The following is a 13,517-nucleotide window of genomic DNA, read 5'->3' on the forward strand; positions in this document are numbered from 1 at the left end:
CAGTCCATTCCGAAGGAGATCAGCCCTGGGATTTCTTTGGAAGGAATGATGCTAAAGCTGAAACTCCAGTACTTTGGCCACCTCATGCAAAGAGTTGACTCATTGGAAAAGACTCTGATGCTGGGAGGGATTGGGGGCAAGAGGAGAAGGGGACGACAGAGGATGAGATGGCTGGATGGCATCACTGATTCGATGGACATGAGTCTGAGTGAACTCCGGGAGTTGGTGATGGACAGGGAGGCCTGGCGTGCTGCAATTTATGGGGTCACAAAGAGTCAGACATGACTGAGCGACTGATCTGATCTGATCTGATTTGTCCCTCCCTCTAAGTCATCCTAGAGACCCTGTATCTTGTGAAATTAACACAGATTATTGTGCAATTCCTTGAACCAACCCTGACTGTGACTTCCCAGGATAGCCTAGCTAAGTTCTCTCAAACCCTCCCTCCAAATCAGACCCTGCCCTAAGGAATAGGTGAGGCTGTTTTGTTAATTCCAAGAGGCCATCTTTGCCCACTAGGCCAGACACACAGATGTAAAGCCAGTTGTTACTTCCCTTTAAAGTAGTAACCTGCTTGTTAATGACCTTTTACTACCGTGGCCTCACTTGGCCTTTTCTCTGCCAAGACACTCTCCCTTGAACCTACCTATGTCTGCCCTGATCACTACTTTCTGAAAAGACCTCATATATTTCTCAGCTGGAATCGCATACTTCACTTAATTATTCGTTGGAATATAAGTTGTGACCTCGACAAAATCATAAATGCAGATCATGAACTAGCTTTCTCATGTATCGCACACTCTAACGCTGGCAGAACTGTATAAAGTCACTCTTAGAAACAAGTATGGCTTACACGTGTAAGATGGGTAAAAAGTGAGATAATGTATGCTATATCAGAAACGCTCCTGATATGGATGAAAGAAAATCTTATATAATATAAGGTATCCATTCAGAAGGACCTAAGTTAAAAAGGAGCATCTCTAAGGCGTCTCACTAAGCCAAGAACAAAAGAAGCTGCTGACGCCAGGAAGACCCTCTTTGCCTTTACTAGACTGTGAGACATGCGCAACAAACATGGAGAGTTACAATCCAGTGTCTATAAATGGGACAGCCCATGCGTGCAGGTCACCACCCTGGGAATATGAAGTGTTGGTCAAAGGAATGTTTTGAAAGATGTCTTTTATAAAACCAAGTTTGTACTGATGTATACAAAAAGTGCACAAATCATAAGCATGCAGCTCGATGAATTGTGGTGAACAGAGCTCACCTACGACATTAGTATCCTGATCATTAATATTTTCCCAATACCCCCCAAATCCCATATCTTGGGTTTCCTTCCAGTCACTATCTTGACTCCTAATGTTTAATATTATATACACAGAACCACTTTTTGTTCTCTTTTTGCTCACCAAAGTATCGATATTTGCCAGCTATCTTAAAAGACTGAGCACAACTCCTGATCAAATTAAAGACCAGGTGTCCCAGAAATCACCTCTTTTCACTGGCCTTTGGAATTGTTCTATCTGTAGACAACCACCTAACTTTACCATGTGAGTAAACACCATTTGACTCACTGAGAGGATTACAGTATCCAATAAAGCTTTGAATTGGGCATCCCACCTGTTAGTTATGTGATCTAAGTCCTCTCTTACAAGACCCAGTGCTACAAATTAGCCTTTTCATTTTCCCGTCATTTCATCCTTAAAATAGATCAGGCAATTGATTAGTATACCCCAAATTGGTTGATATCTATAGGTTATATCCATCCTTAGCAATACTTCTAAAGACTGACCGACTTTGGCAAGCTTCAAAAGCCATTAAGTAATACAGTAAAACTATCACTTTTTTTATCCTTATAAAATCAAGGCTAATAATCCAAGGTCCAGGGTAAGACACTGCCTTCAATAAGGCATTATTCCCCATGAGCAATGAAATTTGTTTGTATTTCTCCACATCTGCATTTCACAGCAACTCAGCTCAGACAACACTTTAATGCTGACATCATCAATGAAGACACAAACTCTTAGACTAGAAAAAATCTTTACAGAACCATGACCAACAATTGAATTGATTCATGGATTTTATTCTTCACTTTATCAAAAGCTTAATAACTTCTAATTAGAGAGATAATTCATGACCATTAAATAAAACTTAGAAACTACAGCAAAGTACAATAAATTAAATGACCTTTCTATTCCACAATCCAGAAATCATTAGCACTAACAGTTCTGTATACTTCCCTTGATTACAGTTACTATTTATTAAATCTATTATTAATAATTGATGTAGCTCTATGTAACTGGCATCTTATATAATTTTCTACCCCAAAGGTTAAATATTTTCCAATATATTTAAACAACTAAAAAACACAATTTAATGGCTTTGTAAATCTATCACATGGGTAAAGTAAAACTTATCTTATTTCTTTTATTTGTACCTAAAACTTATAGATGTATATTCACTTGCCAAATATTTGGTTATGGTATTCAAAGCTTTTCACTGAATAAATTTTGGTTACCTTTCTTGTGAAAAACCATACCTCAAATATCTACTGAGGAATTCACTGAGCAGTGAGAAGTTAAAGCTATATGTAAAACAATCCAAGTGCATATTTCTTATGACATATGTATTTTCTCTTAAACTTGCCCACAATTTATTCAACAAGCATTTTTTAAGTAACTTCTCTTTATGGAGTGTATCCAAAGGAATCAACCTAGTTCTAATAGAAACCACAGTTAATTTATAGCTTTGAATATTGTTTAAATACATTACCTAATTACAGTAACAAGAACAACCAGCATAAATAGGTTTGTGAGGAGCTAATATACAACTAACACTTGGTAAATATATCTCTCATTTGTTGAAGGCAGGAGCCCTACCAGCTGTCGATGTCCAGCATTAAAAGGGGGCATTTGTCAGTTTTTTAATACAGAAGAGAGTCTCATACAGAAAACTCAATTAAATGGAATTCAATCAACAGTGTTTAATATAAACATTTCTATACCCCATTTTCACTTTTCTATCCCAGAGTCTAGATTTTGTCACCATGCTGATAAAAATTCTTGGTTAACAACAAGTTTGGGTAAGCAATCTCATTTCCTCTCTTCTTTAAGAGTGCAGTCGTCATTCTTAGTCTATGGGATCCATTCACAGTCTTTGGGATTTTGACAACACAGGCTTCCTGACATTACAGCACTCCTACCCTTCAGCAGAAAAACTGCCTGGTGGCTCAGATGGTAAAGAATGTGCCCCCAAGGCGGGAGACCTGGGTTCCATCCCTGGGTTGGGAGGATCCCCTGGAGAAGGGAATGGCAACCCACTCCACTATTCTGGCCTGGGAAATCCCATGGACAAAGAGGAGCCTCACAGGGGTTGCAAAGAGCCAGACACAGCTGAGCGATTAAGACTTTCACTTTACCCTTCTGCATAGCAATTCGAAGACTCTGTATCTTGATCGCAGTATTTGATCTATTTCTGTTTTCTTTATATGAGTTTGCAAAAGTAGGAAATCCCAATCATTTTTCAGTTTAACCTTCAGGATATTTGTTCTTAGGGATCCTTGGTACATAGCAAAGTCAAACAAGTAAGTAATGATTGGGTCCAGTTGTTGGTACCCGTGGCAGACCATCAAGGTCTCACCAAACTTCTTAGTAATGCAGGCTAGTCAATGGTGGGTACCTTGCAGGATAGTTCCAGGAGGGAATTCAGATGCTCTGTGGGAAACACTGTATATGCGCAACATCCAACATTTACTTGGTAGGGTAGGTATTTTAAGCCTCAAGGCTATTACTTCAAAGGCTCCCAGACACATTTCCATGGGCCACTCTCAGCATACAATGCAGTAACTACTGCAATCAAAAGCAAGTTTAGAGTGAGCAGAGAAGAAAATTTTGGCTAAATTTCAGGAAGCAGAGAAATAAAGTCTGTTACTATTTTCTGTCATTGTTCTATTGAATCACCTACAAGCAGCCACAGAAGGAAATTAGAGAGTTAAGATCAAGGAATAGAAGTTTAGAGGAATACATTCTTTATCTTTTTTGAAATACATCCTAAATATCTCCTTGGACTGGAAACCAGGGCAATTTCTCTGGTTACAAAGGCTCCCTTTACTATAGCAAAGAACAGGTATGAGCAGATATGCCATTTACGCAGTTAAAAATGGCAAATGTCACTGGCTATGAGCTAAGGGCTTGAAAGAGATAATGAGCATAGATATATCAACCTTGTGTCAATGTCTTAGGATCTGGAGTGGGAAGAGATTACCTGTAAAATGATCTTCCGATGTTCCCGATTTTTCAAAACGATGCCACTTACGTATGTCCTAGGCAAATTATACAACCAATTTAAGCCCAGCTCAATTAACCTGCATAATTTAGATAATCAGACCAGGCTATAGGGCTAGATGACTGTCTTTCAATCCTTGTTTCAATAAGCATATAAGACAAAATATGTAAAGTGTGAACCCTCCTGGCACACAGTAAAATTCCAGAAATGACAGCTCTAGTCGTTCTTACCTATATTCTCAAGCCCCTTCTAAGACTGAGATTCTGTCAAGACATCTTTCCCATTTCTAAAAGTAAAATTCAGAGCACAGAAATCAATTAGAGTCTGCTCCCAAAATGATGACGGAGTGATTTTCTCTTAGTGAAATTCTAACTCCCTGGCAATTGACTGGAAGAGCAGGCCAGTGGTCATAAGTAATCATGGAAGGGTATCTTAGGAAGTAGGCTAATATGCTGAAGAATTCTTATCAAATACTTAGCATAAAAATTCTCTTCTCACTCACAGATTTAGAATGAACTCATGGTTACCAGACAGGGGAGGATGAGAAGGGACAGTTAAGGAGTTTTGAGTCAACATGTACACCCTGCTATATTTAAAATGGATAAGCAACAAGGCCCTACTGTATAGCACAGGGAGCTCTACTTAATACGATGTGGCAGCATGGATGAAGGGGAATTTGGGGAGAATGGATAAACGAATATATATGGCTGAGTTCCTTTGCTGTCCACCTGAAACTATTATAACATTGTTAATTGACTATAAGGCAATGGCACCCCACTCCAGTACTCTTGCCTGGAAAATCCCATGGACGGAGGAGCCTGGTGGGCTGCAGTCCATGGGGTCGCTAAGAGTCGGACACGACTGAGCGCCTTCACTTTCACTTTTCACTTTCATGCACTGGAGGAGGAAACGGCAACCCACTCCAGTGTTCTTGCCTGGGGAATCCCAGGGACGGCAGGGCCTGGTGGGCTGCCATCTCTGGGGTCACACAGAGTCGGACACGACTGAAGCGACTTAGCAGCAGCAGCAGCAACATAACATAAAAAGCTAAAAAGAAAAGTCTCTGCTCATAATTCTGGCTATACTGTATCACTGCTAAAGCAGTTACATGGATTCAGAAGACTTCTTTTCCTGCTCTTACAGTGTATACTGCATCCATGATACACACTATCATGTCTAGGAAAAGTCCTCAAAGACAAAATCATCATTGGAAGCTGCTTAACTTCTATTATTAAACTAAATTCTGAATTCAGTTTGCAGGCTTGTTTTTGACTAGCCTCTTTTTATGCCTGGAAATGGCAAGTTATGATTTATGTACAATCACCAACCTGTCTTGAAAAATAAAGGCTCATAACAAAAAGAAGTAATACTGTGAAATATAATTCAGGATGAAGGTTCCAACAAACATAGACTTGAAGCAAGATGTTTTCAAAATGCTAATATTAAAGTTCCCTGACGTACAAAAGCATCTATCTAAAAGAGCTCTTTGATGCACAAGCAACCCATTAATCCTCTGGAACCTAAACCGCAATAACTCCTAAATTAAGAGGGGGGAGAGAATGCAACGCAGACATCACGTGTTTTTACTAACGTGCTCTCTAAATTCCAAAGATTCAATGACAATAAGACAGTGTGGGAAGGGAACAAAAAAGGAGCCATGAGGGCATCCTTTGTTTCATCAAAAATTTTCAGAATTTTGTTGGTTTCAGATTTCCAGATAATTATAATTCAATAATCTCTCCCATTTTCTCTCAAATTTCAGTTCCTCTTTTGAAGAAACATATGTGCAAAACAGATTGCAAAACTATCTACTAAGCAAAGGATGAGAAATGGTGGGTTCCAGTTTGTGACTAAGCTTTCAGGGTGATTCGAGGGAGATTTCTACACCATATTCCACTGTGTGTGCCAGGGTACCAGAGAGGAATACAGGAGAGATCCAGGGGCATGCAAGCAAAATCATCCCTCACTGTAACGGCAGATTCCTCAAGTCACGTAGCAAATGAGCTCCAACATTTCAGCTGAATTCAATGGTCTGATGTGGTTTTAGATGAAAATACCCAGCCTATCCATTTTCCATCTCGACTGACATAAAAACAGTAGAGTATTTGCAGCTTATAGGCTCTTTCAGAAGTGGTATACGAAGCAGGTTATTATCATCACCCCCTCATTATCCCAGAGGAAGAAGTTAAAATTCAGAGAGATTAAGCTGGTTCTTTGGGGTTCACAGGATTCAAGGCTACAGGGTGTTTTTTTTGGATTTTTTTCTCTTCTATTCCAGATGCTGTTTTCCCTCCCAGTAAAGTTCCTAAAATATATGGTCATGGCTGACTTACATTTACAATACTATTACCTATAAAGGAGATACTTTCCCAACCCTTAGCCAGCTGTCACCACCCCAGTGTAACGAACTTAGGGCCACGGCACGGTGAGAAAGTCACAGCCAGCAAGCCAACCTGCAGGATGCCTGCATACCTCTGCGACTTCTTTTTGGGTTGTGTGCTCACCAACACTCAGTGTGGGTATCAAACCTGTTCATGCCAGTTGTTCTTACTATAATTATGTTGTTTAGTTAAATTTTATGTAAGCCAATGGCGTATGATTGCGGAAATGAAAGATAATTGTAGTTTCTATTCAATTATAGCTTAATGTTTTGAAACTCCAAATGGAGAGTTGCTGGGGGGAAAAAAAGGAAAAGAAAGAAAATTACTTTGAATTATATGAGCAAAAAAATTGTAAAAGAAAAAGAAAACCTATAAAAGATTCCCAGGGCAGGGGGGATATTAGAATATCAATGAAAAATCTGGTTGAAATTCCTTCACCAGTATCTTTGCAGAAGAAACAAGTAATTAGAAGAGTAGCATATGGAAAAGAAAAAGAAAAAGATGCTAAGCTCAAACTAAGAGATATAATTTTTTTTTTAAATGCCTCATTAAGGTATGGGAGAATGAATGTGTTGTATATATTTGAACTTTTAAGTTTACTTAAAGTTTTATTTTTCTGGTTTTTAAACAATTACTTTTATAGATGTTTTAAATTAACCAATTAACCACCAGCATAGTAATACCCCAATCAACATTTAATAGTCATTAAAATAAATTTTTAAATGAAAACATGGCATTATGAAAAGAATGGATATAATAATGCATGTTCAATCTACAATTAATTGTTTCATGGACTCAGATAATAGGTACTGTCAAAATCAGTATATTTGTACATCAATCTGTGTGGGACAATAAATGGTCATTAGTTTTCCATCAAGTTTTTTGAATCTTCAAAAAAATTTTTTAATTAAAAAAGTAAATACCAAGACAGTTTGATTATCTCAATTGCATCAATAGGTATAATTTTTTTCCCTTAACTTTCTTTATCAACCTAGTCAAACATGGCTTACCAAAAAGGTTGACTTTTAAAACAACTTGAAACAACATGGCAAGGTTAAGCATATCTAAGAAAATTTCCTGTAATGACTACTGTTTATACGATAAGCTAAGGAAATAAAAAGTAAGATAAAATAATCAAAAGTCTGTAAGGGGCCTTCAGACAGAGCCATGATTCAAATCTATAAAAGACTGGGTAAGGAAGGAGTCCCTAAGTCCTCAGAGAAAAAGTTGTAAAAATGCAAAACCAAACCATGTGTCCTAAGACTTTCATTAATAAGCCCATGAATGGATTTAGGTACACTTCCATCCTGGTATCCCAAAGCTTTAAATTGAGTCTCTTTCTCCCTCCTGCCTTCCATATGTACATGGTTCTGGAGGAAACACTTTTTTGAGTACAGACAAGTAAAATCTCTAGACTCCAAAAATGTCTCAGTGGTATTTGCCAACGCAGTACCAGCTCTGTGCCTCACCCAACACAAAAGTCTGAAGATAAAAACAGGTTCATGGGGAGAAAAATGAATTCTAGTTCTATTCACAAGCAATTCAAATGCAGTTTTCAGACTTAGATTTATGGCTCTTTCTTTGCTCTTATATATTTCAGGGCCAGCTTTCATGTTCCACTTTCTACACCTCAGATAGAATATTGAGATATGTTTGGCACTGGATATGAGAGGTTATGAGGAAAGAATTTCTACATAAGAAGGTAGATGAAAATCATCCTCCTTTTCATTGTGGTGTGTAGATGAGGAGGAGCTGAGAAAGCACGCCAGAGAGGAAGAGACAGTTTGTTCTTCTAAACACCAGACCGCCTAGGATGGCACTGCTTTCCAACTCGGCATCAACACTTGATTATGGCTTAACCTGGATGTAGAAACGGTGGTTGCTTTACTAACCTAAAGTAAAGAAAGAAGCTGCCGCACACCAGCTTTTTTTGAAGTTTTTGTTTTTCTTTCTGACAAACATGTAGATCAACACTGTGTTTAAACACTGTATTTAAAAAAAAAAAAAAGGCTATCCGGGAAATTGCACAGACCAGAGGTGTCTGGATTCACCAATCAAGCACGCAAAAGGAACGTTCTCTTAGCACTCCCAACCCCTTCTGTCTCAGTCATGAGGAACAGAGGAGGAAGACTGAAACCACAGCCTTAAGGCTCTGAGGCCAGATTAAAAATGCTTCTAAAACAACCTTACCGGTTCTATGCCCACACCCCTGCCTGCCTCTTTTTCTCCTGTTAGGACCATGAAGCACAACATAAGTGTCAGAAATGTACAATGCACAGCATAATTGACTAAAGCAGAAGAGTCTCATAATCCTGTGTGAAGGCCAGAGGAAATCAAAATGTACTCAAGCTGCAACATGTGCTCAGAAAAAACCTCTCAATTGGATTTCATAAGAAATATTGATCTCGAACTCTGAATCCTCTCACTGTGGTTACCCCATATGGTTGGGGTGAGTCCTTTCTATGCTGGAATTCCTTTGATGGCCCCAATTCACGTGGAGAAAAGACAACATAGGAGTAACTTTAAACAAATTGTACTTGAGGCTGTTTATAAAGCAACTCCGAGTACTCGTGCTGAAAGACTGAAGATGTTTAAAAAGAATAGATAATAAAACTGTCAATGTTATCAATGGAATGCTCCAAAATGACGTTTGGGATAAAGTCTGATTTAAACACTTGGTTATACTAAAACTGTCATCCTACCATGTTTAAACATCAATGATACACTTTATATTTATTTCACTACTAAATACACTACTCAAGATTTGTGATCTTACTCACTGGAATAAGCTATATACCTTCCAAACACGACCCAAAGAATAATCCATTAAAAGTGGTTGTGTTTAGTACTTGAATTTAGCCAAGATCTAGTCTTCTGTTAAGTATCTGTTAAAGGGTGTTTTCTGCTGAGTAAAACAACAATCCACATTTGCACTGACAACATTCTACACACACGTACGCATTTCAAGTGTGAAAATACAATTCAATGTGCCCTAAAAGGATGTTTATACACTGGTCAAAATTACTGTCTCTCTACTGTCTGCAGTACACCTCCCTTTGGACTAAAAGATTTGTAAACTAACCCTACACTTACAGCTGCAGAGACATTTTGTAGGAAATAATCTCTTAGAGGCAGTATGTTCAAGATGTTTGTTTTTAAAGCATCTGAAGGAAAGGCAAGTCCTGGGAATCCAAGATACCCCAGTAACACAGAAGAATGTTTTGGTCTGGCTCACTCTCTGAAAGTTGGAAGTGGGAAGAGTCCACTTCCAAGCCCCTCTCCTCCTCCACCTTGCAAGTTCAAGCTTTCTTTGCTATTAATCCTACAGAAAATCAGAAGCAATCTCCTAAACTGGGTCTTCCCATAGCAAATATAACTTTTGCTTACAAAAATCTTATTACTCATTTGCAAGTGTGTTTATTCTAGAGTGAACCAGCCTCTTCCACTCCAAAGAGCTACACTACCTTTACAGACAGTATCCTTCTGATTGACCTAAGATAAACACAAAGACTCATTCTACAAGCCTTGTGTTCAATTCAAAAGCACAGACCCTGGCAATTTCAGAATTTGTGAGACAGTCTTAAGAAAAAAAAAGCATCACTGTCAGCTGTCTTCAGGGGCTAAAATACAACCCATGACTTTCATTTGGAAAAAAAAGAAAAGAAAAAGCATCTACTGAAGTCTAAAGGTAGGAGCTAGGAAAAAAGGGGACTTTCTCTCCTGGGAACTTTGGTGGCATAATCAAAACAAGTGAAAAATATTAATGCAAGATATTCAGGCCATTCTTCAGCAGTGTTGATGATCCCTCAAATGAAACCTTTATTTCCTTTTGTTAATCACCCTGCAATCTTGTACTCAAAAAATAATTAAATTATCATTTTTCTTTAAATTACCATACAAACTGCCTATTTAAACTCATCTTTTATGGAAACTACATAATCTTCCTTTCATTAAAATTTCCCTTGTTGATATAGACAAACCAGGTCAGTTTCTGCTGGATTTCCACACTCGTAAATTCCTTAATTCAACTCTTTGCCGGAGGTTTAAAAAAGAGCAGGAGCTGAGCCTCAGATACACATAAAACAAATACTGCTTATATGTCTAAGTGAACATTGACACCATTTACAGGTTCCCCCCTCCCTTTTCCTTAGGGCTGAGAGCCCTGTCAATAATCATTATTTATTAAACACACTGCCATTCCCTTCTACAGAATGTAGGAAGGGAGCATGAAGGGGTAGAAATAATTACCTTGGGCTTTTCTTTAAAGACCTCCAGAATGGAAAGCAAGGAAATCAATTGAGAAAGAACATGAAATATCCCCTATATTCAACCCTCCCCCGACATACACAGAAGGCTGAGAAGTATACCCATACTCCATTATTTATACCAACTGTATCAAGAGACCAAAAAAAAAAAAAACCTGGGGTCTTCAGGATAAACGCATCTATGTTCAATCCACTGAATGTTCACACATACACTTGCACATCCTTTACCCATCCACCAAACTCAAGCAGCTAGATTTGCTGAGAGAAGCCTCTACACACCTCCTGGGAAAATGTGCTCTCGAAAATTACTGCTTCAGCCAAAGGAGAGAGAAGCAGCAAGTTACAGGCTTGCCTGCCATTCTGCTTTGTGGCAGATTCTCTTCATTCCCCTCTCCTCCCTGTCTCCCAATTTATCTTTTTAGCCTTTTTTTTTCCCCCAAAGCAGAGTAAAAACATCAGGAACGTCTCTCCTTGGACTTTACCCTCAACAAATCAAAAAAAAAAAAAAAGTTTCAAAGGTTAAATACCACCCCAGGTAAAACCATAGGTCAAGGAAATGAAAATTTCCCAGATGACTGGAAGCTTGGTATTCCTACTCAAGAGTTAATGATGATGATGAACACTCTTCCTTTCCCTCCAGATGCTGTGGCTCAAAACAGAAATACAGCGTAAGGAAGGCACAGCCAGGCAGTTTGGGGAGAAAAGCCTTGCATAGAACTTGAACTGGCAGGCTGGGGGGTTTGTCCTAAATAACCTTCACAGGTTGCAAACTGTTCTCAGATCCTGATCCACAGTCAGATTAAGAGGCTGCCTAAAATTTCCTTAGAATAAGAACGAGGTGGGGTAGTGGGAGAGTGGTGGGAGGCCAATTAGTCATCTGAAACATTTAAAGATACAGAGGAAATACACACCTCCCAGACAGGCAGAAAGCTCTCATGCCTGGGGTAACTGACCAGTGCTGGCAGCAACTGAGACACGGTTGAAGAAGCTATATTCAAAGAGTGACCTGTTTCAAAGGAGTTGGATTTTCTCATCCTTGCAGGGAACTCTGTCCCATTTTGCCTAAATTTTTCAGGCATAAGGGAGGGGAGACGAGGTTCACACCCCACCTTTGGGAAATGAACAAAGCAAATGCTTGGCAGAGCTGAAAAAACTCCTCCTCCCAGAGAAAAGGCAGCTCCGCAGGGCTCTCTTCATAATTCCCCTTAGTTAACTCACTCTCGGCAGACAGAATCCTTTCTACACCTTGGAATGTCCACGGGCAGGGTAGGCGGTTATCAGTTTAGCCCTCCGCCATGGTTCGCCTCCTTTTCCTACCTCCCACAATGGCTTCTAATTAACCCTTCCTGGTCCCTGCCCGGGTCAGGGCTGCTGGAAGTGTCTACAGCTTCACTGTACCAACATCTCCACCAAATGACCACACACAACCCCCAGCCCACCCCCACACGGACACAACTTCCCTCCGCGGTTTAACGTCGGTCAATGCATGTGCATTTCTTTCGCTGCTTTCTACATGCAGGGAAAGGGCTCCGTCCTTTGGGGAAGGCCCTCCCTCCCTCCCCAGCTCTCACCAGGAGCTGGATCCCAGAACTCGACAGCAGGTCTGCAGTGAAGAGGGATCGCACTGGCTTTAACCCCTTGAAGGAAGTTAGTTCTCATTTGGGACCCAGTGAAGTAGGGCCCATGGAGCCTGGCTGACAATCTGCCTCTGCTTCATTCCACCTTTTCTCCTCACAGGGGAAAAGGCCGGCACCTTTTTCCTCCCCTGTGGCCAGTTTTAATTCTCTCACTCTATGTTCCAATCCGGGCTGGGGATGAAGGATGCTAGAAGCGGCGAGGGGAAAAGACAGCAGGAGGGCAGAATGGAAACTCAGTAGTAAATCAGAGTTTAGAGAGTGTTTACTTACGAAATTTGGGGCTGGTGCTAGTTTGTGGCGTGGTGGTGGTGGTGGTGGTGGTAGAGGAGGAGGACGAGGAGGAAGAGGAGGAGGCAGCATCTTGAAAAGGAGACAGAGTCCAGGAGGGAGTAGAATCGTGAAGGTAGGAGGAGGTAGCATATGCCGCAGTGGGCCAGGAGGGCATGGCCTGGGTACTGGGGGTTCCTGGCACCGGGGGTCGGGAGCCCGGAGTGCTGCTACTAAAGAAAGGGGCTGTCGTGGGCAAGACCGTCGGGGGGGCCGCAGTGTTCCGTGCCGTGGTGGAGCGCGGGCTGGCCCGGATGGGCACCCGGTGCCCGGGGAAGCGAGTGGGCGCCCGCGTGATGGTAGTCAGGCGGGTGCTAATCCGGTTGGGCGTCCTGGAAGAGGCGGCGCCGCCAGCGAAGGGGGTGGCGGGGGACGTGGTGGAGGTGGTCGTGGTGGTGGTCTCCATGGCCTTGGGGAAGGAGCTGGGCTTGGAGAGGAAGAAGGGGTCCTGGCCCATCCCCTTGGAGTCCACCAGGTCGGTGGGCACGTATTCCTTGACGGAGCCCACCACGATCCATTTGAGCAGCATGAGGCTGAGCCCCAGGCCGATGAAGCCGATGAACAGAGGCACCACGCACAGCCACGTCTGCTGCCGGTTCCACACGATGCAGTCGCTACAGCGT

The 13,517-nt window shown here is 40.9% G+C and overlaps 1 protein-coding gene across 1 annotated transcript in view; it reads right to left on the reverse strand.

Moving 5' to 3' along the window:
* LOC104984464 overlaps nucleotides 1-13,517 on the reverse strand; it is a 77,998-nt gene that overhangs the window by 41,598 nt on the left and 22,883 nt on the right. The window contains exons 4-6 of the mRNA XM_010834192.1: nucleotides 12,838-13,515; nucleotides 12,040-12,175; nucleotides 4,264-4,321 (exon numbers count right to left, since the gene is read on the reverse strand). Coding sequence (XP_010832494.1) covers nucleotides 4,264-4,321; nucleotides 12,040-12,175; nucleotides 12,838-13,515 — 872 coding nt within the window. The remainder of the gene's footprint in view (nucleotides 1-4,263; nucleotides 4,322-12,039; nucleotides 12,176-12,837; nucleotides 13,516-13,517) is intronic.

This window comes from Bison bison, unplaced genomic scaffold (assembly GCF_000754665.1).
Source record: "Bison bison bison isolate TAMUID 2011002044 unplaced genomic scaffold, Bison_UMD1.0 scf7180017864029, whole genome shotgun sequence".
NCBI classification, from domain to species: domain Eukaryota; kingdom Metazoa; phylum Chordata; class Mammalia; order Artiodactyla; family Bovidae; genus Bison; species Bison bison.